General features: G+C 37.7%; 1 protein-coding gene across 10 annotated transcripts in view; it reads left to right on the forward strand.

Moving 5' to 3' along the window:
• The first annotated feature begins 1,816 nt into the window (after window positions 1-1,816).
• PEX5L (peroxisomal biogenesis factor 5 like) overlaps window positions 1,817-25,002 on the forward strand; it is a 284,291-nt gene continuing 261,105 nt past the window's right edge. For 3 of the 10 annotated variants that reach the window (XM_069559509.1, XM_069559515.1, XM_069559576.1), the window contains exon 1: window positions 1,945-2,286. In XM_069559509.1, coding sequence (XP_069415610.1) covers window positions 2,266-2,286 — 21 coding nt within the window. In that variant the 5' untranslated portion in view covers window positions 1,945-2,265. Of the gene's footprint in view, window positions 2,287-25,002 lie in introns of all 10 variants that reach the window. The other 7 variants (XM_069559531.1, XM_069559565.1, XM_069559537.1 and 4 more) reach the window with 6 other exon arrangements.

Consider the following 25,002-nt stretch of genomic DNA (forward strand, 5'->3'; position numbering starts at 1 on the left):
AAGAGAGAAGTGAGGTAGTGCCATAGAAGTCGCACTTCTACCTACTGACTCCTATTTCAGTGCTCTGTCCTATAAAAGACAATAAAACAAGAATTGGGTGGTACTTTTTACAGTTTACAGTGCTTATGAATATGTATCAATTTTCAAAATAAAACCATGAGCTTTTCAAGCAGGGTTTAGACGTTAAAGAGCTGAAGTTTATAGGGTAAAGGAAATTGTCCAAGGTTAACCACTGCTGCTGCTGCTGCTAAGTCACTTCAGTCGTGTCCGACTCTGTGCGACCCCATAGATGGCAGCTCACCAGGCTCCCTCGTCCCCGGGATTCTCCAGGCAAGAACACTGGAGTGGGTTGCCATTTTCTTCTCCAATGCATGAAAGTGAAAAGTGAAAGTGAAGTCGCTCAGTCGTGTCTGACTCTTCGAGACCCCATGGACTGCAGCCTACCAGGCTCCTCCATCCATGGGGTTTTCCAGGCAAGAGTACTGGAGTGGGATGCCATCACCTTCTCTGAGGTTAACCACTGGGGGAATCTACCACTAGGAATCCAAGTCTCCTGCCTACAAGTCTTAGTCATTTTGTGTTCGGTTGGTTGATTGTTTTAGGGCCTCAGGTGCACTGAATTGGATTAATTGTTTTTTGTGGTTCATTTCACTCTGTCCTCACTAGTTCATGCATGGTTTTATTTAGTTACATAGTGGTTTGTATACACTAATACATGTCTGTGAATCACCACCCAACATAATACCTGAGATATGACAATTAGCCTTCATATACAATACCTCCCCCCCTTTCCCCTACCTGCTGTCACCCAGTGTTACCATTTTAAATATGATATTAATTGTTTTATTGTTTTTCTTTTCATATAGTTACATACAAATATATTTATATTCCTAAGGAGTTTTTTCTTAACTTTATGAAAAGTATGTTATGCTATATGCAAGATTTGGAGGATTATATCATGCCATATATAATTTGGGGGATGTTGTGCAATTGGAGATCTTTTTACCAACAAAAGTAGGTAATCACAGTACACACACATACACCAGCCCATTGTTTTATGTATATACATTTATAATGTAAACATTGCATCAGACTATCCAGTCTCTTAAACCTGAAACGTATTGAAATGCACTCTACCTATATATTAAACACCCATTCATTCAACAAATATTTATAGGGTGTGTACTATGTGCCAGGAGGTACTGTGCTTGTGATACACCCATGCAAAAACAGGTACACACCTTCCCCTAAATATCCCTGATCTCACGGAAATAACACTATATATATTGAAATAGACAATAAATAAAATAAATATATAAAATATACAGGATGTTATGTTAAGTGCTAGGGAGAAAAACACATCATGCAAGGCCCTTTGAGACTGGAGTTTGCTGTTTTAGGGTAGCCAGCAATGAATTGGAGGTGGGGTGAATTGGGGGTGGGTTGAGTGTAGAGAGGCACGGAGGGACACGGAGGTAACTTGTGAGAGCTGAATCAGAACAGAAATAAACTCTTCGGAACCCCCCCCCCCCCCACGCTGGGTTTATTTAATCTATAGGATGATGGGCTTATTCGATATTGATGGCTCCTGAAAAATGCATATTGCTCCTACTTTTTCTTGCAACTAGCCTCCAGCTCCTCTGGAACCTCCCCTAGAAGCCGTTGCCCCACCTGACCACCACCACCCACCCGGGCACTTGGCCGCCACGTGTGCGCATTCCCGAGCACGCGCGCAGGGGGGCGCGCGCCTCCTTCGGCCGAGCCCAGGGCCAGCCGGGGACGCGTACGCGCGTGCCCGGCCCCGCGGGCTCTCGGCAGGGACGCGGCCGGGAGGGCGGCGCGCGCCCAGCTCGGCAGCTGCTGCGGCTGGTGTGGGCGCTCACGTCAGGGCTGGGAGGAGGAAGGGGTTCGCTGTGAAGAGAGTGAGAGAGACATGAGGCAGCCAGGCAGGAAACGAGAAAGTGTTCGGCGAAGGAGTGAGTTTTAAAGACGCCCGGCGAGCAGGACCGTGCCTGCGGGAGAGCGTGGCCGCCTGGGCTCCTCGCTTCATCCGCGCGCTCTCCAGTGTCCCCTTTCAGCACCCCGAGCGGAGAACAGTTCCCCGCAGCCCGCAGAGCTTCGGCGGCCGCTGGCGGCCGGGCTACCTGGAGCCTTCCGCCAGGCTTAGGGGCACCCTCTGAGAACCCACCTTCTCTGTTGCCGTGCAAGTGAACACGAGGGGAAGCATCCGGCAACCTCAGGGAGTCCTGAAGAAGCCGAAGCAGAATGTACCAGGGACACATGCAGGTAAGACATTTCCATCGAATTGGATAGGAATCTTGGGGACTAATATAAGAGCAAGGCGGTTCACCAAGTTACTGTGGCCAAGTACTGCCTCCATACAATTCAACAAGTGAAGTGGTGCGACATGACCATGACATTTCAGTCCAGGGCTGTAGGAAAAACCAGACGGGTTTCTGAGGGTGGGTGAAGGGGAGGAAGACCTCAAAACTTCGATTAGGAAGTTTGTTTTATGTGTATTCCCTGAGCCTGTTTCTTTAAACAAGATCAAAGAATCCGAAAGGAGGAAACCTGGAGACGACCGTGTTTCCGTTGTATTCTTATTGATGCAACTCAGCATGTATGTCAACTGAAGGGCAAACAATCATAGGAAAGACAAAGCTTTTCTTTTATCATCTGCGAAGGTTCTTGACGTTTGGAACACTTTGCCACTTTCGTATTATTTTTTAAAGTGATCATTTAAAAAATGGTCTGTGCTGTATTTTTCCCACTTCAGGTGATGGGACATTGTCACCTATCCCTATAGTCACAGGATGACTTAGGATGAATTTCAAACATATGTCCAAGAGGCTCTAATGTTTTTCAGAGGAGGTGCTGTCTCTGGCTGTTAAAGCTCATCTGAGCTGAGCACTGCTTCTCTCTGATGTTCTCCACTCTCTTGGGCAAGATTACTTTAACCTTGACTCCAGTTTTCATTCACATAGTTGGTTCTTCCTTATAAAGGCAGGTGCATGCTTTGGGTGGAAAAAATGAAATACCAACTCAGCTTCCTAAAGTATAAACTGAGCTTTTATTTTATTTCCTTTTTTACTGTTCCTAAATGTTTTAGTCATGGACTTGATGTTTGGGCTTCCTTTCCATTACAAAGATGGTCAACTACAGTTATCATATGTGATAATTTCACTCTAGTGTATAATGTGCATGAATGTTACAAGGATGTTACTTCTGTATCTTTAGGGCAATTGAAAAACAAATAAATTGACATGTTATTGCATTTATGACTTAGTATTACCCAATATTTAATTTCTAAGCCTGTGGAGAAATTCTTTTGGATTATAATCTAGTTTTATATAAAATGGTATTGTATCATATTCCAAAGTTTTATAAGAATTCTGAATCAGCACTATCAGAATTCTAAAAGCATTTCCCATACTACTGACATCATCTTGTTTTGAAAATTATTAATAGAATTATATCACAATTGTTAGACAATAATTAGTACCTGAAGTGTATTTCTAAATACATACAATAAATACTATCTGCATGTTTCTTATTAAAGCTACACTAATTGAGAAGTTAAGTAACAACCATTCAAACAATGACAGCTAAAAAATTAACAAAGGGTTTTTACCATAGTTTTATGCTTCATCTTCACTCCCAAGTATGGTACTTTTAATTTTATGTATGATCTATTTATTATCCCCAAACAGTTTCTCCACAGAAATAAAAATAGGAAGATTTTAATAAATGGAGTCAGCCCTCAGAAAACTGCTCATTCACACAAAATTCATAATTGACTACTTGGGCAATTTAATGAAACTTTCCACATTATTTTTTGTTTGAAAATATGTTTTTGTGAATGAATAATGCAAGCAACAATCTGATAAACTCAGGTAGCCCCAAAATAATTTAAACTCAATTTTCTGGATATTTAAAGGAAAGGCATTACTGAAACTTGAATTGCCCAGAATAATGTCTGATGGTTTCATTTCACTTTGAGAGAACAGACAGAATGTAAGACTCTGCATATGCCTCTGCCTTAATATTTTTTGCTTGTGCACTGCTGTAACAACAAATATGATGGCTTGCAGTAAAACTCACAAATCTTTGCTGCCAAGCTTAACTTGGAAACATTACTAAATAAAGACTGTAATCAATATGCTTGCCAAAATTTCAGAGCACAATACTTTTTTCCTATTTGCTGTTGACCATTGATATCAACTTCTAAGGCTTTACTAGTTTAGCAGCTATTAAATGATATGATCATCTGGTTGGGAATACTCCCTCCCCAAACTAAAACACTTATTACAACCTGATTTGTAATATAGCTATATTTTAAAACCCCAGTCTCTTTCCCAGAAAATAGTATTTAGCCTATGTACAAAATCCCCATTGTGTTGATACCTTTAGATTAAATAAAGAATTTTTCCTTATCGGAAACAGCATCATCTTCCTGTGCATACCTGACTCTAATCACAAGGGAGAAGAAGCATAGCCCAAACATTCCAAAATATTTGTAATTTAAAATTGGAATACATATTTGGTAAAGTGGACCAGGGATGAGCAGATTTACTAACATTTTTTGCCAACTCTGGAGTTTATTTGAACACTGGTGTTACTTGGCTGATACCTTAAAACGGGAGTGCAACAGAAAATATTTGCAGCCATTAACTGTGCCTTCTAATTCTTGTCTTTTCCAAATCCAAAAGATTTTTAAATAAAATGCTTTGTAAATAGACAGTCTGAAGTAGGGGAGGTATTCACATGAAGTTTTCAAAAATTGTCTAAAACTCCTGTGGTACCTTTGTTTTTGCAACTTAACAACTTTGTAAATAAAATCTATTAATTTTGATACATATGTCTAATTCATCCAGTTTACCATAGAAACTGCATGCATTTTAGAAGCCACAAACTTTTAAAAACACAAATTTGATTTACTCTGGTAGTTCGTTAGAAGATAAAAGTTGACAAATGACAACTATTACAGATAGATAGCACAGCATAGTGGTATAGATTTCTTGGTTTCAAAGTGAATGCCACAGGTATATTTCTTAAGAGCAGGCCCAAGAGTTGTGCCATTTTTCCAGGTGCCTCACCAGTTATTTCCAAGGGGAATTCATCACCTCAGCAACTTAAGCAAAGGTTGTTTCTTTAGCAACTGTTTTAGATTTCCTTCTTTTTCCCTTTTGACCAAGGGAATCAGTGGTGTTTAAATACACTTTACCATCAGTTCTGACCAACCCTCGATTCCTAAAATAGATGACCTGTGCTCTTAAACCCTCCAATACCTCTGTGTGCTCTGCAGTGCGATGCTTATTTGTGTATGTGCATATGAGTTAACACTGCCAATTAGAGCAAAATAATTGCATGTCTCTGAATGTTCCCTTAACCAAACGTTTTTCTGGAATGGTATAAATACAAAGCAATATAATTTCAATTTTGAACTAATTTTTTTTAATTTTTAATAAAGGATCCCCAGTAGAATTTTTGTTACAAAAGTTATTTCAACTAAAACTGAGTATTTTTATTACACATGAATTTTTTTCTGAATAAATTGGAAAAGAAAAAAGTTTTTCAGAAGACAAAAAATCTGTTCATAATTGTAACTGATCTCTATGATAGGCATTGAAAACAGTCTTTTTTGACTTATTAAAACCTGCCAAGGAAAAATTCCATACCCTCTGGCCTCACAGGACATTAACTAAAGAAAATTTAAATGACAAAATTTACAAGATTATTAACAGCTCAACAAGTAGCTATTCATTTATCTTCCCCCAAAAGGGTTTTGTGTTTGTCTTAAGTTTACTTAAGCTTTTTAAAAATTTTTCATGAAGTTTGGATAACAACTTATGTTAATACATTAGGTCTGGCCACTGGAGACTCATTTGATTCACTAGAAACAACTAACATAAGGTCATAGAATGTTCTCAGCATCTATAACAGCAGTTTGTCATTAATGATACCTAAAGCAAAACTGTGAAGTAGGTAATATTTGTCATAGATATTTCCAGTTTTTAAAAAGATCCATTTTTTCCCTTCTGATGCCACCATTTTCTATCCTGTGTCATTTCTTTATCAACCCTTTGCTAACAAAAACGTAGTTAATACCAATATACCACACATGCACAAACGCTACAGGGATATTTACATTTTTAGAGGGAAATCTGTGAGAATCAGGAGGCATTTTTGAGGGGAGGGGCAGAATTTGTGAGGAGAATGAGGTAATGCTAGCTTAAGGCTGGGGTTGATTGTGTTAATTTGGTCATGGATGGACATGAATTTGAGCAAACTCAGTGAGATAGTGAAGGACAGGGAAACCTGGTGTGCTGCAGTCCTTGGGGTTGCAAAAAGTCAGACTCGACTTAGTGACTGAACAACAAGCTGCTGCCCTCACCTTTTCTCTCCCCTCAGCTCAAATAGTACCTGCCATTCCCCCTCAAATAATCAGTGTTGATACTCCTTGAGTGAATTTATTTCAGACATAAATGTATTGTCCAAAATTAACTAGAATTCTCTTGAAGAAAATTCATGTATGGTGAAACTGATGCTTTAAATTATGACACAAGCTCCAGCAAGATTCCCAAGTGCTTCCAGTATATTTATAAGCAAATCATGCTTGTTATGAGAGTAATATTAAGCTCCTAATATTTAGAAAAATGATAATATGTATGGTATAATATTGCTGAATATTTGATTAACCCTGAAACTCTCACTCCTCAGCTATACTGGCCAACAGTTTCCTTTATAGATTTACTGTAAGAAACACAATATGTTCTTCCTAGATTTTGTTTACGGTTTATAAACATTCTTCCTAAAAACATGTGTTTGAAGGAAAAAATTCCAGCATACAAATGTTTTGACTCTAAAAACATTTTTAAAGTAAAGAATGAGAAAAAGGTTAAAACAGAACTTGTTAATTTTAAAAGCCCGAGTCTCTAGTATTCCCACTACCAACCTAAGAAGCACTGAGATGTGATGTACCATGTAGTCAAAACATCTGGCAGGCTGCATTTTTACACTTTTCATTGAGCTCTCATGTTTCCAACACAGGCATAAGCTAGAGCTGTGTAAAGACTTTATATTCTAGAATTAACTTCTTGATATTTTGATAGAATAACTGGTATGCATTTCCTACACTTAGTGAAGGTACACTCCAGCCTAATGTCTCCTTATGGTACCTAAGTCCGATCTGGGTGTTTGGGGACATCTAAATATGATGTCCAGAGAAGGCAATGGCAACCCACTCCAGTACTCTTGCCTGGAAAATCCCATGGACGGAGGAGGCTGGTAGGCTGCAGTCCATGGGGTCGCGAAGAGTCAGACACGACTGAGCGACTTCACTTTCACTTCTCACTTTCATGCATTGGAGAAGGAACTGGCAACCCACTCCAGTGTTCTTGCCTGGAGAATCCCAGGGATGGGGGAGCCTGGTGGGCTGCCGTCCATGGGGTCGCACAGAGATGGACATGACTGAAGCGACTTAGCAGCAGCAAATATGATGTCATTTCAAATACACCAGTAAAGAACATGGAGTTGCCAAGTTTTCTGAAAAATAAAACCTCTTTATGATTCAGACTTCGTGGAAGGGAAAAATCATCTTTAGCCTGTAACCCGTGGATCAGAGAGCAGATGCTATGAATTGAGGGTTACATCTTTATCAGAGACCCCTTCCTTCATCTCCACCTCACTCACCCACTTCTCACCCCTTCTCACCTATGCTGTCCCTAGGAATACCAAACAGAAGACTTTCTCCCCAGCCTGTTAAGAAATATCTTTATATCTTATATATTATTATGTTATACAGAATATAAACAGGAAGATAGCTAATACCCTATTGGTTGACTATCATGACCATTACTAATTGTTCAGAGCCCAAGGTCTAACACAGCACACTGTCAGGATTGTCTTATAATGTTGTTTTTCATGTATAAATATGTTATTTGTGACATAGAAGACACCTGCATTATAAGAGGAAAATGTTCTTTGTCAATTAATGATTCTTGGCTAATTGGATATCTATTAAAAAAAAAAGTAAATCTTGACTTCTATTTTGCATGTACATAAAAGTCCATGTCAAGTAGGTTAAAATAAGAGAAAATATTTATGACCTCGCAGGTAGGCAGTGAACATGTAAGAGAACATTTACCAGTAGCTGTTTTAATTTCCTTGTTTACTCTTTCTATTATCTGTGTCATTTTGTGGACTGTTTTTATTGATTGATTTTTATCTTCATTATGAGCTGTGTTTTTCTGCTTCCTTGTATGCCTGGTACATTTTGATTGGATGCCAGACATTGTGAGTTTTACATTGTTGGGTGCTGGATTTTTTTTTTTAATTCTTTTTTTTTTAAGTTTTATCTTTGGACACAATTAACATACTCAGAAACAGTTTGATCATTTCAAGGTTTGCTTTTAAGAATCCTTACATGATACCAGAAGCTACCAAAGTATTTTCGTCTAGGGCTGATTGTCCTGTTTACTGTGGTACTATCCTTTTGAGTACTTTATCTGACGTCCTACTCATCCGAAGATTTCTTGACTTGGCTTTGGGAATGTGGACTCTTTATAACCCCATGTGAGCTCTAAGAATTTCTCTGCCTGCTCCTTTCTGATGGTGTAAGGGTCATTTTCTCACATACGTGGTCAGAACTCAGTGGAAAACAGAGGAGGAAGCCCCTGCATTTCTCCAGCATTCTCCCTCTGTTCAGACTTCTCCCTACTACTCTGCCCTGTGTATTCTAACACCTGGGCCTCCTAAACCCTCCACTCTGTCTCCTCAGCTCATTGAGAGTATAAGAGTTTTGGGGGGTTCTTGCTTCCTACGTTATGTCTGGAAAACTTTTTCCTGGCAGTAGGCTAGGGCAATTATAGGACTCACTTTGTTTTCCTTCTCTCAAGGATCCGATCCTGTAAGGCTTTTTTTCCCAGTGTTTAATAACCATTTGTTTGTATATTGTCTGTTTTTTTCCCAATTTTATTGAGAAATAATTGACGTACCGCACTATATAAGTTTAAAGCATACAATATGATAGTTTGATTTACTTGTATTGTGACGCAGGTTCAGTTACCATCCATTTTCTTGTGTAGATACAATAAAAAGAAAGAAGGGAAAAAGGAAAAATTTCTTTCTTGTGACGAGAGTTCTTAAGATTCACTCTAACAACTTTGCTCTATGTCTGATAGCAATGTTAGCTGTAGTCCTCATGGTGTGCATTACATCCCTAGTATTTATCCCGTAACTGCAAGTTTGTGCCTTTTGACTACCTTCCTCCAGTTGCCTCTCCCCTCCCCTCTGCCTCTGGTAACCACAAGTCTGAGTTTATTTGTTTGTTCTTAGTTTCCACATATAAGTGAGATCATACAGTATTTGTCTTTTTCTGAGTGACTTATTTAACTTAGCATAATGCCTTCAGAGTCCGTCCATGTTGTTGCAAATGGTACAATTTCCTCATTTTATGACTAATAAAATTTTATATATATATGTGTGTGTGTGTGTATATATATATATATACCACAACTTCTGTAACCATTTATCTACCAATGGACACCAGTAATTTTCATGTCTCAGCAGACATGAAATAATGCTCCTCTGAACGTGAGGATGCTGATATTTTTTGAGTTAGTGATTTTGTTTCCTTTGGATGTATTCCCCAAAATGGAATTGCTGGATCATATGGTAGTTCTACTTTTACATTTTAAAGGTCCTCCATATTGTTTTCCATAGTTATTATACTGATTTGCAATCCCACAACAGTGTACAACAGCTCCCTGTTCTCCACATTCACACTAGCATTTGTTATTTCTTGTTTGGGGATGATGACCATTCTAACAAGTATGAGATGATAGCTCATTATGGCTTTAATTTGCTTTTCCCTACTACCTAGTGTTGTTGAGCATCTTTTCATGTACCTGTAGGCCTTCCTGTACCTTTTCTGGAGAAATGTCTACTCGGGTCCTTTCCCCATTTAATTAAAAAATTAAAGAGCTATTTGGGGGTTTTTTGCTATTGAGTTGTATAAGGTCTTTATATATTTTGAATATTAACCCTTTATCACATATAGTTTGCAAAAATTTTTTTTCCAGTTACATAGATTTTCTTTTCACTCTGTTGATGGTTTCTTTTGCTGTGTGTGCAGAGGCTTTTCTAGTCTGATGTGGTCCCACTTGTTTATTTTTCATTTTGTTGCTTGTGCTTTGGATGCCATACCATCATTTTTGACTGATCTGTGTTAGTACTGTCATACTACTTCTCCTATTAAAATTCCATTAGATAAATGACCATTATCACTCTCCATGTGAGATTTCACTAGACTTATCATCTTTTATTTTTAGACAATGACCATTAAAAATTTTACAGGTGAAAAATAATGAGCTCATATAGATAGGTAACGTTTGCTTAGCCACCATTTCATTAAAGAGAAACCCACAGAACTCTGCCAGCAGCTTTCAAATGGGGGTGAACCTGAGCCAGGCAGGAGAGTTTGCATTGCAGGTACATATACAAGTCCCCAAAGTCCCTGCTCATACATAGGAACCACCCTGAAAAGCCAGACAAACCCTGTAAGTAGGAGTTGGTGTAGCAAAAACTTTTTTTCCAAACAGAATGCCATATGGTCATCTATAACTGATGGAGATTCTAACAGCTGATTGGTGGTATTATGATGCCAGAAATCTACCTAGGGAGCCACAGAATTCCCACTCCCACTGAGCTTCTTAAAAACTATGCAGTTTTTAAAGCCACTGGTATGGTAGAGGAATTCAGAACCATTTCAGATGAGTAATCATAGAAGGAACTAGGGATGTTTGGCTTGGAAAGTAAAGACTCGAGGAGATCATGATGACTTTATATAAATATTAGAATGGATTTTATGTAAAAAGGGAATAGTCTATACATCCTTGAGGGTTAAAACTGGTACCCTAGCAGGGTGAGATAAAGTTTCCTCAAAGCAATGACTGTGAGAAGACCCTGGATACAGTACCCCGTTCTCAACTATAGTGAGCTGCCTGCTTGGAGATGGAAGAGGCCAAGAGTAAAGGGGAGCCGAATGGGAGCAGGGCACAGTATCCTTGTGCATACGCAGGCCTCTGACCCAAGACCATTATGCCTGTGGATGAAAGTACTGAAAAGCACCACGAAATGGCATGTGTGTTTGGGTATGCATGTCTGTGTGGCCCACCCAAAATGGTTGTAGTCGACTGAAGTAATGACCTAAACTAAGCAAAACCCAGTGTGTTCTGGGGGAAACAGTCCCTGGTTTCTTAAAAGTATATAGGCAAGCATCAGACAGAGGCATGCCAGTGCCATGATGCAAAGTGATCAAAACTAGTGAAAAGTCTGAAAATACAGAACCTTGTCAAGATGAGAAACAGGAAAACATTTAAACCTCTTAAGATGAAGCTGCTGGAGCTGCAAAATATGTTTTCACCTCCTTTCACACGGGTGTTAACTGTAACATATGAAATGGTATCTTCTGATCACGCTGGGATATAACATCTGATTGGACAGGTGATTATGTGCACATGAACGATCTGGGAGCTGGTTGAAAAATGCAAAATCTCAGGTCCTTCTTCAGACCTACTGAATCCGAAACTGAATTCTCCAATATACCCATGATGTTTACACACATTAACATTTAGGGTGCAGTGATCTGAAAACATCTGCATAAAGAACAGGAGCTGACCTATTGCACTGAGGCCTTAGCAAAAAGCTTGATTCTTGAATAATTTTCTGACATCACAGAGGCACAATGATGAGGTACCTGACAGAGGAGCTGGCAAGAGCAACTACCACAGCTGTGGGTGAATAAAATTTCTTTCTTATATTCCTATCATAACCTCTACCCAACTGGTTATACTTTTTCCATCTGGAGAAAGCTCAGCAAACCTATTATGTTCCAACTGAATAAAACAAAATTTTAAATATTTAAAGAACTATTATGTCTTCATCCTATTAAATCTTTTCTGCTCCAAGATAAATAGCCCAGTTCACTCAATCGTTTCTCATAATGACATTTCTGATGTTTTAATGGTTCCATGAAAGTATGGCCCTCTGAACAAGACATACAGCTCAAGATGTGATCTACCAGGGCCATGCACTGTGACATTACTTATCTCTTGGGAAAGACATCTATTCAGACAGCTGCTATAGCATCTTTAGACTAAATTGCCCTCTAAACTGTTCTGATGCTTTACCGGTGTTAGGTCTTTATACCAGAATCATCTTGAATCCAAATATGCTCATTAGAATATTCTAGGCTAACAGTTCCTTATGTATTCAAAAATTGCAATAATGTTTAGTTTTGAGGTCCCAGAATCCTGTTTGAAGGACTCTTGAAATTGTTTTGTTCAATCATCTCATTTCACAGATGAGGAGACTGAGGTTGAAGAAAATAAGATACTTGCTCAAAAAGTCCCATATAACTTAGCAGAACTAGTACTGGCATGAAAGCTGCCTTCTACTAGTGTGTTACTCCCATTACACTACTATTGTTTTGAATTACAATAAAAAAAATCTAAGGGAAAAGTAAGCATTATGATAAACTGCTAGATGTTTTCAAATGTTCAATGTTTGGCATTTAGTCACAAAAAAATATATCTTCCTGCTTTTTAGTGTAACTATTTAATTTTTTATCTTTTTTATTTTTAAAAATTCTTATTTTATGTTGGAGCATAGATGATTAACAATTAACAATGTTGTATTGACATAGTTTAATTGATTAAAAATGTTTTATTAGTTGATTAACAAGGTATATAGCAAAGTGACTCAGTTGTATCTATTTGTTTTCAAATTCTTTTCCCCATTTAGATTATTACAGAATACTGAGCAGCATTCCCTGTGCTATATAGTAGGCCCTTATTAGCTCTCTGTTTTAAATATAGCAATGTGCACGTGTCAATCCCAGAGTCCCAGCCTATTCCTTCTCCCCGTTCTTGCCTGCTGGTAACCACAAATTCATCCTCTAAGTCTGTTAGTCTGTTTCATAAATAAGTTCATTTGTATCATTTTTTAGAGTCCACATATAAGTGATATCACATATTTGTCTTTCTCTAATTGACTTCACTTAGCATGATAATCTCTAGGTCCATTCATATGACTGCAGAAGGCATTGTTTCATTACTTTTAATGGCCGAGTAAGATTTCATTGTACATATGTACCACATCTTCCTTACCCATTCATCTGTCAGTGGACAGGTTTGTCCATTTAGGTTGCTGCCATGTTCTGGCTATTGTAAACAGCACTGCCATGAACACTGGGGTGCATGTATCTTTTTAAGCCATGTTTTCCTCCAGGTATATGCCCAATTTTTAGCTTCTTAAGGAATCTACTCAAATTGAATATATAAAATATATAATAGGTCAGATATTTTATATATTCAATTTGAGTAGTCATTTGTTTGGCTGATGATATTAAAAAATCTAGTCTGTAAATTTGTTTTAAAAGTAGAATGAAGTGTGAAAAGCTGTATCATCTTTATTTCCTAAAAGTGTTCCTCACTGTCTCTCCTTGGACTGATTAGATTGACCATTTAAGTGAACTGGTTTGATAGGTTCTTAGAACTAGTTGCCTAAATATACAAGTAAATCTATCAGGCTTTCTTAGCTGTTAAGTGACAGAACACAACTGTAGCTCATTTAAGCATAAAGGGAATTTATTAGAAGTATATTTGAACATATAAGCATAAACAATTGATAAGCATAGAAAGAATGATAGAAAAATCACCACTTTTGCAATCATAGTAAAAATTGATCCAAGAGAGAGAATAAATGATCATTGGATGCTAAATCTGATGAAGGGGGATTTGAGTATAAACAGGATTTACATGACCTCAAAATGTCACCCAAGTAAATTATAAAACAAAAAATAGTGCCTTTCCCATGGAGAAACTTCACCCTAAGTAACCAAAGTCAACATCACCAATAAGGTGATCAACTGAATGTCCATCTCTGGATGCAATGCCCTGAGAAGGACACATCACTCCTGTGAGGATGCAAAACTTGCCTCTAATCATGAGAAAATCTCAGATAAATCTAAAATGAGGGATATTCTATAAAAAGTAGCAGATTATGTTTTTTAAAAAATGTCAGTATCATGAAGAACAAAGAAAAACTGAGATGTTTACAAATTAAAAGGAGACTAAGGAGACCTGAAAAATGCAGTATGTGATCATGGACTGGATCTTGGACTGGGAAACAAAATTGTCATAAAGCACGGCGTTGGCACAACTGAAACCTGAATATGGTCTGGAGGTTAGATTGGTGTTAGTGTCATATATATTGATTGATATATGATAACAATGGCAGGAGAATATCTTTGTTCATATGAAATACATGCTGCAATATGAAGAATTATAGGGGCGTAGTGTAGGTAGCCTACTCTCAAGTGATTTGGAATAATGAAAATAATAATATGCATGATATTAAATATGATTGCCTATATAAAGAGAGAAAAAGCACAAATATAGCATAATGTTAGAAACTGGTAAGTCTGGGAAAAGGGTATTGTGAGAGTCCATTGAACTTACAATGGTATTACAAAATACATAAGTATTATAAGAATACTTACAATTTTTATGTAGGCTTGAGATTATTTCAAAGTAAAAAGGTTTTTTTAATGTTTTTGAAAAACACCCCTAGAACTAGACTCTAGATGGAAGGACCATGAAAACCCCATGCTGGAGCTTCAGCTGCTGCCCCCCACTGCCAGGGTGAATGTTCTCCCATGCCTGTGTGCCCCCAGGTCTCCATTTAACGTGGGCTCAGGTGATGCTGCTTGGTGGAGCTGAGATTACACTTCCATATGCTGTCTGCAAGGTAGTCTAGGAAAGTGCATGTCTGCTTACCACCAAGATTCCAGAAGTGGACAGTTTCCCAAATATAGGATGTAGATTTGAGAAAGTTAAAAAAATTAAAAAGCCAATGTTCAGTGTAACATACTAGAGATGTTGTTTAAAAGTAAAATAGACACCTCTCTATCTCGAGTTAACGAGTTTAGTTGGCCTTGAAGAATAAGAGTTAAAAGAAAATAATTCTCTTTAAGCCCTGTGCTCATTTGGCACTACCTGCCTTTACATGGGAGAAGGAAAAGGCAACCCACTCCAATATTCTTGCCTAGAGAATCCCATGGACAGAGGAGCCTGGTGGGCTGCTGTCCAAAGCATCTCACAGAGTCGGACACAACTGAAGTAACTTAGCGTGCATGCATGCATTGGAGAGGGAAATGGCAACGTGCTCCACTATTCTTGCCTGGAGAATCCCAGGAACAGGGGAGCCTGGTGGCCTGCCACCTATGGGGTTGCACAGAATCAGACACGACTGAAGCAACTTAGCAGCAGCAGCAGCAGCAGCAGCCATTACATGTAGGAGAATACAGCAAAGCTAGACTATATTGGTTTATTAAACCATGCAGCAAAGAAGAGCAGAATGACCGCTCATCAGCGTCCATCTACTGCTCACTTCTATTTTTTTGAGAAATTAGAAAGAGCTCTGTGAAGAATTTGGTAATTGATCAGGGAATTAAAATACATATCCTGTACTTTAGTTATAAGAACACTTTTTCTTCATATGTAAGAATTTAATGTGGAAAACTGGACGCATTATTGTTTCATAGTCATCCAAAGAATGATTATAATATAGATGCCCTATGCATTTGAGTCATTAATACTGATATGCAATCTATTATGTAAGTCTTTCATAAGATTTATATAAGAGAAAAACAAAGTGTTCTTAAAACACTTTTTAAAATAAAGCTTGGGGCAAGATTAAATTAAAATAGAATCTTGGAGATATAAAGCTCTTTAGAGTTCACAGAGCACAACTTTGTCATTTCACCTTTGAGGAAACTGAGAGCTAGATCTTGATGGCTTAGACTTCTGTAATTAATTGCCTTCCCCAAAAATGAGAGGGGTGGGGAAAGGATGCTGAAAGGCTTTGATGGCATGCATCAGACATTGCTTCATGATTCCTTACATTTGAAGAGACTGCAGAAACAGACTGCTTAAGAGCTTGGGCTCGAGGTCAGACATCAATTTCAAATCCTGCTTCACCATATATTATCTGTGGGATCTTGCTCTTACGACTTATCCTCACTAAACCTCACTTTCCCCGTCTGTGGCAAGAATATAATAAATGTACCCATATGTTGTGATGATTTTTTAAGGATTTACTCTTAATTTTTTTTAATTGAAATACAGTTGATTTACAACATTGTTTTAGTTTCAGGTATACAGCAAAGTGGTGATATATATATATATTTTATTCTTTTTTAGATTCTTTTCCATTATAGATTATTATAATATATTGCATATAGTTCCCTGGGCTATACTGTAGGTCCTTGTTGTTTGTGTATTTTATATATAGTAGTATATACCCATTTATCCCAAACTCCTAATTTAGCCCTCCCCCCAGTTTCTGCTTTGGTAACCATAAAGTTTATTTTCTATGTCTGCAAGTTTGTTTTTTAAATAAGTTCATTTGTATCAATTTTTAATCAGTATATTTTATTGAAGTGTAGTTGATTTACTGTGTATTAATTTCTGCCGTACAGTAAGGCGGTTCAGTTATACTTATATCTACATTCTTTTTAATGTTCTTTTCCATGATAGTTTATCATAGGATATTAAATATAGTTCTCTGTGCTATACAGTAGGACCTTATGGTTTATTTATCCTATATATAAAAGCTCACATCTGCTAACCCCAACCTGCCATTTCACTCCTCCTCCAACCTCCTCCCCCTTGGCAACCACCAGTCTATTTTCTATGTATATGATTCTATTTCTGCTTCATAGATAGGTTCATTTGTGTCATAGTTTAGATTCCATATATAAGTGATATCATGTATTTGTCTGACTTACACCACTTAGTATGATAATCTCTAGGTCCATCCATGTTTCTATAAATGACATTATTTCATTCTTTTTTATGTTGAGTAATATTCTATTGTCTGTATACACCACACTTTATCCATTCATTTATCAATGGACATTTAGGTTGCTGCCATGTCTTGGCTATTGTAAATAGTGCTGCTATGAACATTGGAGTGCATATATCTTTTCAAAATAGAGTTTTCATCTTTCCTGACTATATGCCCAGGTGTGGGATTGCTGGATCATATGGTAACCGTTTTCTAGTTTTTTAAGAAATGTCCAGTGTTCTCCACAGTATCATGGATTAACTGACCATAAGTGCATGGGTTATTTTCTGGGCTTTCTATCCTGTTTCATTGATCTGTGTTTCTGTTTTTGTGCCAGTACCATGTTGTTATTGTTTAGTTGCTAAGTCATGTCCAACTCTTTGCAACCTTATGGACTGCAGCAAGCACACTAGGTTTCCCTGTCCTTCACCATCTCCTGGAGTTTGCTCAAACTCATGTCCATTGAGTCAGTGATGCCATCCAACCATCTCATCCTGTGTCAGTCCCTTCTGCTCCTGCCTTCAATCTTTTCCAGCATCAGGGTCTTTTCCAGTGAGTCAGCTCTTCACATCAGGTGGCCAAATTATTGGAGCTTTAGCATCAGTCCTTCCAATGAATATTCAGGACTGATTTCCTTTAGGATGGACTGGTTTAATCTCCTTGCAGTCCACGGGGTTCTCATGAGTCTTCTCTGGCACCACAATTCAAAAGCATCAATTCTTCGGTGCTCAGCTTTCTTTATAGTCCAACTGTCACATCCATACATGACCACTGGAAAAACCATGGCTTTGACTATATGGACTTTGTCAGCAAAGTGATGCCTCTGTTTTTTAATATGCTGTCTAGGTTTGTCATAGCTTTCCTTCCAAGGTGTAAGCATCTTTTAATATCATGGCTACAGTCACTTCCACTGTGATTTTAGTGTCGAAGAAAATAAAATCAGTCATTGCTTTCACTTTTCCCCTTTTATTTGCCATGAAGTGATGGGACGATGCCATGATCTTAATTTTTTGAATATAGAGTTTTAAGCCATCTTTTTCACTCTCCTCTTTCACCCTCATCAAAAGTCTCTTTAGTTTCTCTTTGCTTTCTGTCATTGAAGTGGTGTCATTTGCCTATCTGAGATTGTTGATATTTCCCCTGGCAGTCTTGTTTCCAGCTTGTGATTCATTCAGCCCAGCATTTCACATGATATACTCTGCATATAGTTAAATAAACAGGGTGACAGTATACAGCCTTGACATACCCTTTTCTCAGTTTTGAACCAGTTTGTTGTTCCACATCCAGTTCTAACTGTTGGTTAGACCCACACACAGGTTTCTCAGGAGACAAACCAGTACTTGAGTATACTATAGCTTTTAGTATAGTCTGAAGTTCTAGTTCTGTGAAAAATGCCTTTGGTCATTTGGTAGGATAGCTTTTATGTTTTACAGAAATAGCAAAGTGTTTCGTATATATTATATGTGGAAGAAGAAGTTTAGCCACAGCAGTGCCTATTATATTTGGTTGTTTACAATGGTGACAGATGCTTGATTTTCTTCTTCTCTCACAGTTCTGGATTTTTTTTTTTTTTTTTTTGCATTTCCACATAACAGAACTCTTGCCTTCTGTACACTGACTATTTCCTCATCCTTTATATTCCACCCAAATGTTATCTCCTCGTGAGTGCTGCCCTGTGCCTGCACCACCACCCACTCACCTCCCCCCCCACACACACACACACAGTGAAGAATTAGGAACATCTTCCTCAATGCTTACTTAGCATCTTATATCCATCACTAATACCATAATTAACATTTAGCTTTAATTATTTATTTTTGTCTCCCCAACTGTTTGTAAGCCTATCTGTAGCAGTGACTATATATGCAGTACATTTTTATATCCCTGGAGACTAGTAGTGCTAGGTACATATATATTGATGTAGTTTTTCTTGAATGAATGAAAGAATGAATTGGTGAATGAACGAATGAAAGAATGGAACAATGAACAATTGTAATACTCAGAAGAGTCCTTTACTATCCTGAATAAGGACTCCAAAGTGCAATTGGCATGGTCTTTCTGATTCTAAGACACAGAGGCCCCAGAAACTGGTTTATTCCCATGAGTTTCAGGGAGGAATACATATCAAGTGAGTTTCCACACAGTTGAAAGAGAATCAATTACAGGGAAACCTTATAAACCTTATAATTAGATTGCCACTGTAATTAAGCAACACTTCGCTGTCAAAGCAGTCTACGCTGTTTAATGGGTTCAAATTTTTAAAGCCTGAGGACAGTTTGGGGCTGCAGATTTAGAAATATAATAGATTCTCCTAATGGTTTCTATCTATATCTCTAACTAGCCAAGGTCACTTGGAATTAGAATCCATGCTTCTAGCGTTCTAGGCACCTCCTTACCACTTCAGCTAGATGTCAATAGTGATTTTGGTAATAGTGCTAACACATACATCCCTGAGACTGCTGAGACAACAGAACATCATCATTAAAACTGTTCTACAAGGACATCTTGTTTATACCCAGTTATAAGTTTTGCTTACGTCTCTAGCCCTAACCTTTCTAGATACACATACACACACAGAGAGACCCATTTTTCCAGGAATCCAAGGAAGGAGCCACACTCACAATGGTCATCCAAGGGACATGTCTATTTTGTGAGCCTGTCTGAATACAGATATCTTATTATGTCTTCCATAGTTAGTCTGGTATGGGAGCCTCAATTTTGAAGGAATATTTCTTCTGATTCAGAGACACAGATTCAAAAATCACATGTCAAAGTTCTCTCTAATAGGAGAGAGGAAATAACTATGATAATGACATGTACCATCTAGGGGCAGACTATAAAAGAGAACCTCTCTGAGTGGGCTGAATACATAAACATTCTCCTTTTCCCTGGAGGACACAATCCCACACCCAGGCACATGATTTGGCAAGTGGAGTTAGAGGGTTGAGTTTCAGACCTGACTTGTGCTCCCTGATCCAGATATCCTTGGACAACCAATATGTACAACCAAATGTATGTGTGTGGGGGCAGGGTGGAGAGGTGTATAATGAAAAGTAGAGAAATGAACTCAGTTTTACCAAAGATAATCAAACACAGATTGGATGTGAGTTTGCTCGTCTTTCTGAAAAATGGTTGGCTTAGAATATTTCTGGCTTTCCTTCCAGCTCTAGGATTTTATTATTTTCAGGCTCTTAATTAATGATCCAATGCATCTCTAAGGGTTTGATAGGGGCAGATTTTTCCAGTTTACTTATAACCACATCATGGGAAATAAATTCAAAAGCTTTCCTAACATCAATATACTTGTTATTTCCTATGAAACCAAAGATCAACCTCTCATAATTCTTTAAGGGAGTGCTTCTTGGGAGGACCCTGCTCTACTTCTCTTCCCCATTCTGAAAATAACAAGAGATATTTTTTGACACAGCCACCCCCAATATGGCAGAATTGTCAGCTGTGATAGAATACTGATTATTTCTACTACAATAGTCACTTTTTGTGAGTGCCTCATAAAAGTTAATCTCTAAAATGCTTCAGTGAGGTTGGCAAAGGATGGATAGTTTATCTTTGTCATGCTGATAAGGAGAATGCAGCTCACAGGCTTTGACTGTCTCACCCAAGATTCTACATCAAATCGCTTGGAGACTGAAGACCAGAATCTGGGTCTTCAAATCTTTACTCTATTTCTTGAGCCCACATAGCAAATTCAGGCCACGTCTCCACATCAGTAACTCAGCTATTGCAGAATGGCTCAACAAACAGGGGACAAAAGGATTTCACAAGTTTTCTGGAGCATTGCATGGCCTTAGAGGGTAGAAATCTCTAAAGCATTCTTCCTGCCGCTTATGCAAGACAGATACTAAATCCATACAGCTCTGTCAATTCTCTGAACTCAACATCTGTATATATTAACTTAGTCCCTTGAGACTACCTTTGTCTACGATGGGTTTACTCTCCTAGTGGAGTACAAACAGCTGTGGACATCAATCTTTTTGTGCAGAAAGCCTCCCTAGAATCAGAAATACCCAGGAAGCCGGGAAAACAGTAAGGCAATGGGATTAACTCAAGCTCAAAAATCCAATGTAGTCACTCTGTGTTGTATGAGTAGAAGCAAAATCCTGGATTGAATGTACAAATTAAATCTAAATGTCCTCCCACCCTTAAAATTTGTCACTCACCTTAATATTTTACTTTTATGTTTTATTTTGCACTTTGCTCTTATAAAAATTCTTACTTTAAGACTTTAACCTCTGTTAAACACATCACTACTTATTTGGGGGAGCTCTCTTAACTTCTTCTGCTCCTAGAGATTAATTTTTTGCAGGGAAAGAGAAAATACAAGTTTTCTTGAAAGAGAGCTCCTCAATGGCAGGATCAAGATTACTAGAATTATGCATAGATTTTACTAATCTCAACTGACATTAAAATATCTACTTAAAATAGAATCACCATTCCCTAATTTCTTTAAATTAATTTTAAACTTTCCATTGCTTTAAGAGTGGAAGGTCAAGAAATAACATTATAAAAATCAGAATGTAATAGTATTGATCAACTAATATAATATAAAATTTAAAGTACCAAAATAAAAATCATGCTTTCTTTTTAGCTGATTTTGTTAAAATTAATTTTTTCAGGGATTGACTTCTAGCACATTCATGTGATCATGTCCTGGTTTCAGAATCAATAAGAAAAAAATGTAAATGTTTTATGTTATATCAAGGAAGCACTAATCTAACTAATCACCTAGTTAAAAATTAAAGTAAAAATATTCTGTTCCTGGGCTTTCCTGGTACCTCAGCTGGTAAAGAATCTGCCTGCAATGCAGGAGACCCCAGTTCAATTCTTGGGTAGGAAGTTCCTCTGGATAAGGGATAGGCTACCCATTCCAGTATTCTTGTGCTTCCTTGGTGGCTCAGACAGTAAAGAATCCTCCTGTAATAAGGGAGATCTGGGTTTGATCCATGGATTAGGAAGATCCCCTGGAGGAGAGCATAGCAACCCATCCAGTATTCTTGCCTGGAGAATCCTCATGGATAGAGGAGCCTGGCAGGCTACAGTCCATGCGGCCGCTAAGAGTCAGACATGATTGAGTGACTAAGCACAGCACAGTACATTCTGTACCTAGCTTCTCGAAAATTATTATTTTACCTGTGGCTTGTTCTGCACATAATTCTGCCATCTTTAATAAATGTTTAAATAGTCTATTTTCAGGTAGAGAAATATTAAAGTAACTAAGCTGAAAACAGTTAATCTGGCATTTATGCTCAGCCTAAATGTGTATCTACAAACCAATTATTTCTTTCCAACTAAATACCAGTACCACTACCTGACCAACTCTACCTGATCCAACTCAACATGTTCCAAGTCAACATGTTCCAAACTGAATTCATTATCACTACCAATAACCTCCAATAAAGCCTGCCTCTTTTGATTTCCTGGATCATTTAATAATGCCACCACCTACTCAATTACCTGTGTTGGAAACCTGGGAACCATCCTCTCCTCTTTCTCCCTCATCCAATCTTCTTTCTCTCTCACTCCCCAAATTAAATCTAAATGCTCCAGGACTTACTCCCTAATGCTCTTGTATCTGCCTTGTCTCTCCATCCACATAGTCACCGTCTTAGAAAACTCTACTGTCTTGATCTGAAGAGTCACTCTGACTCCTCAACTAGTCCCTTTGCCGCCAGGGTCACATATATCTCACTGTCCTCTTTGCTACAGCGTTAATTTCATGTATCACGTTTATATTTAAACTCCTTTCAAGGTACACCATCATCTGTAACAGTATTTTCCCAAGTGCAGTCTTCTCTAGAAAAGTTGTCTAGAATGTTTGTTATATTTAAACGCCTTTCAAGGTATACCATCATCTATAACAGCATTTTTCCAAGTGCATTCTTCTCTAGAATAGTTATCTAGAATATTTGTTAAAAATACAGATAACTGGAACCTACTACAGCCATTGGATGAGACCCCATGTAGATAAGGGCTGGGAATCTGCATTTTAACACTCTGCAGGTGAATTTCATGTACACTGATATGTGGAAAACACTAACCTCCAAAAGATGTGACCTGTGAGGTCTTCCTATCTGGTCTTCTCATCTACAGTTTCCCCATAAGCACCCTAGTCTTGTCTTGCCCAACTTTGGTATTTCCTCAAACTGCACACATGCTTCCATACCCCTGGCCTTTTCTAATGATGTTCCTTTATCAGAACACCTACTGTTTCATCTATTTGGTTAATCCTTGCTCACCCTTCAAAATTCAGTTAAAGGAGTTAAAGGTTTTTTCCTATAAGGACTCTTCCCTGAGTCTCCAGGGCTGAGATAGATGCCCTCCTCTTTGCTCCCCTAACCTGTGCAGACCTCTGTCTCACATCCTCTCACACTGCTTTGTAGTGAGTTCTCTTGACTGTGTCTTATTCATCTTTTTAACACACTTAGCACAGAATCTGCTCATGATAGGTGAACAGTGCATGTTAGATTAAATGAATCATAATTCATCTTTTAATTAGCTTGAATTAATCCATTTGGCTTGAGTTAAACTTCTGGAGATTCCTATAGACCAGTATAGATTGAGAATCTTATCTGGGCTCTTTGAAGATAGAATTAAATTAAATTATGAAAATAGAATAGTCCCTTTAAAAACCAATTAATCCTAAGTGATACATTCACATTCCTGTCTGATTAATAACAAAATTGGAGGGGGAAGGTGTGAGGAAACAAAGAAATAGTATGAGCCAGTAGGCCAAGAATTGGATCCCAGGCCTCTTTCTGCCCTTACTAGTGAGTGATATGGGGAACACCTCTTAATCTCTGTGACTCCCAATTTTCTCATCTACAGAAAGATTAATAGAATCTTAATCTTTCCTTGAACTATTATTTTATAACTCTAAACTGAAATTTAGTGAATTAGCATTTTGATATATTATTTAATACAATAAAAAACAATTTCAATAAATGAAATTGGGTTTGGGGAGGAAAAACCTATTGATCCAAATTTACCATAACATTAGGCTAGTATTATCTTTAGTCTGTTTTTTTCTACTTGGTTGTAGTATTTGGTCATGTGGATTTGAATTTTTCTTTTGTCAGTTAATTGTATGATGTGCTTAATACATGAAATAATAATATGTTTTTATCCCCATGAATTATACTATCATGAGTTAAATTAATGTCACAGCATTATTTGACTAAGTAGATGATCTTCGTATTTTCCTTATGGTTTCTAAGACATAGGAAAAATTTTTGAGTGAGGTATTAATCTACCTGTGTGACCTTGGACACGTGATTGAACCTCTCTGAGCATCTCAGAGTAGAAAGCTAAAGTATGTAATAAGACAGCTTGATTTCTTGATTTCTGACTTTTGACAACAAGAACACAGGTTTGTTGCCAAATTTTAACCCTGGATTCTCTGCTTAAGAAATATCTTTATATTATTGAGAGTGAAAAGGGGTTGCTGCCAGTATCCAGTTAAAACAGTGTCTCATTAAAACAGAGACAAGCACTCCCCCTTTTAAAAAACTCTACAATAAGATTATCATAATGGAAATTATACCCTCAAACCAATTGATGGACTCAGTTAATTGAAGTGAGACATATTTCTATTTCCTCTTATCTATTTCATTTCTTCAGTGAGCCCCAAAGAAATACAGATGTTGGTGTGCTGCTCATCTGATACAGCTGCAGAGACTATATAAACTGCCTTTGGTAGAGGGAACTCTAGGGACAGGTATGATAAGTAAAAATGGGAAACTGGACCTTAAAACTATGCTGATCACTCTGAAAATTTAGAACAAGGAGACCTTGTTAATCAAAAGTAGAGATCAGAAACTACTGATCTAAGTGCTAAGAATTCTCTTTTATAGGAAGCTAGCAAGTTTAATATCTGGAGGAGTGGAAGTTTTTTTAATAATGTTGATTTATTAGAGAACCAAAAAAAAGCTGATCCAATGGGATGAATATGCATTTATTCATGCATCCTTTAAGTTAGCATAATTGTACAATTGAATTACAATCCACATAAAGAAACTAAAATCAGGAGACTGAGAGTTCAAATTCTTAACTTTATTCCCAACTCTATGTGGCTTT

The sequence above is a fragment of the Ovis canadensis genome, chromosome 1, assembly GCF_042477335.2.
Source record: "Ovis canadensis isolate MfBH-ARS-UI-01 breed Bighorn chromosome 1, ARS-UI_OviCan_v2, whole genome shotgun sequence".
Lineage (NCBI taxonomy): Eukaryota > Metazoa > Chordata > Mammalia > Artiodactyla > Bovidae > Ovis > Ovis canadensis.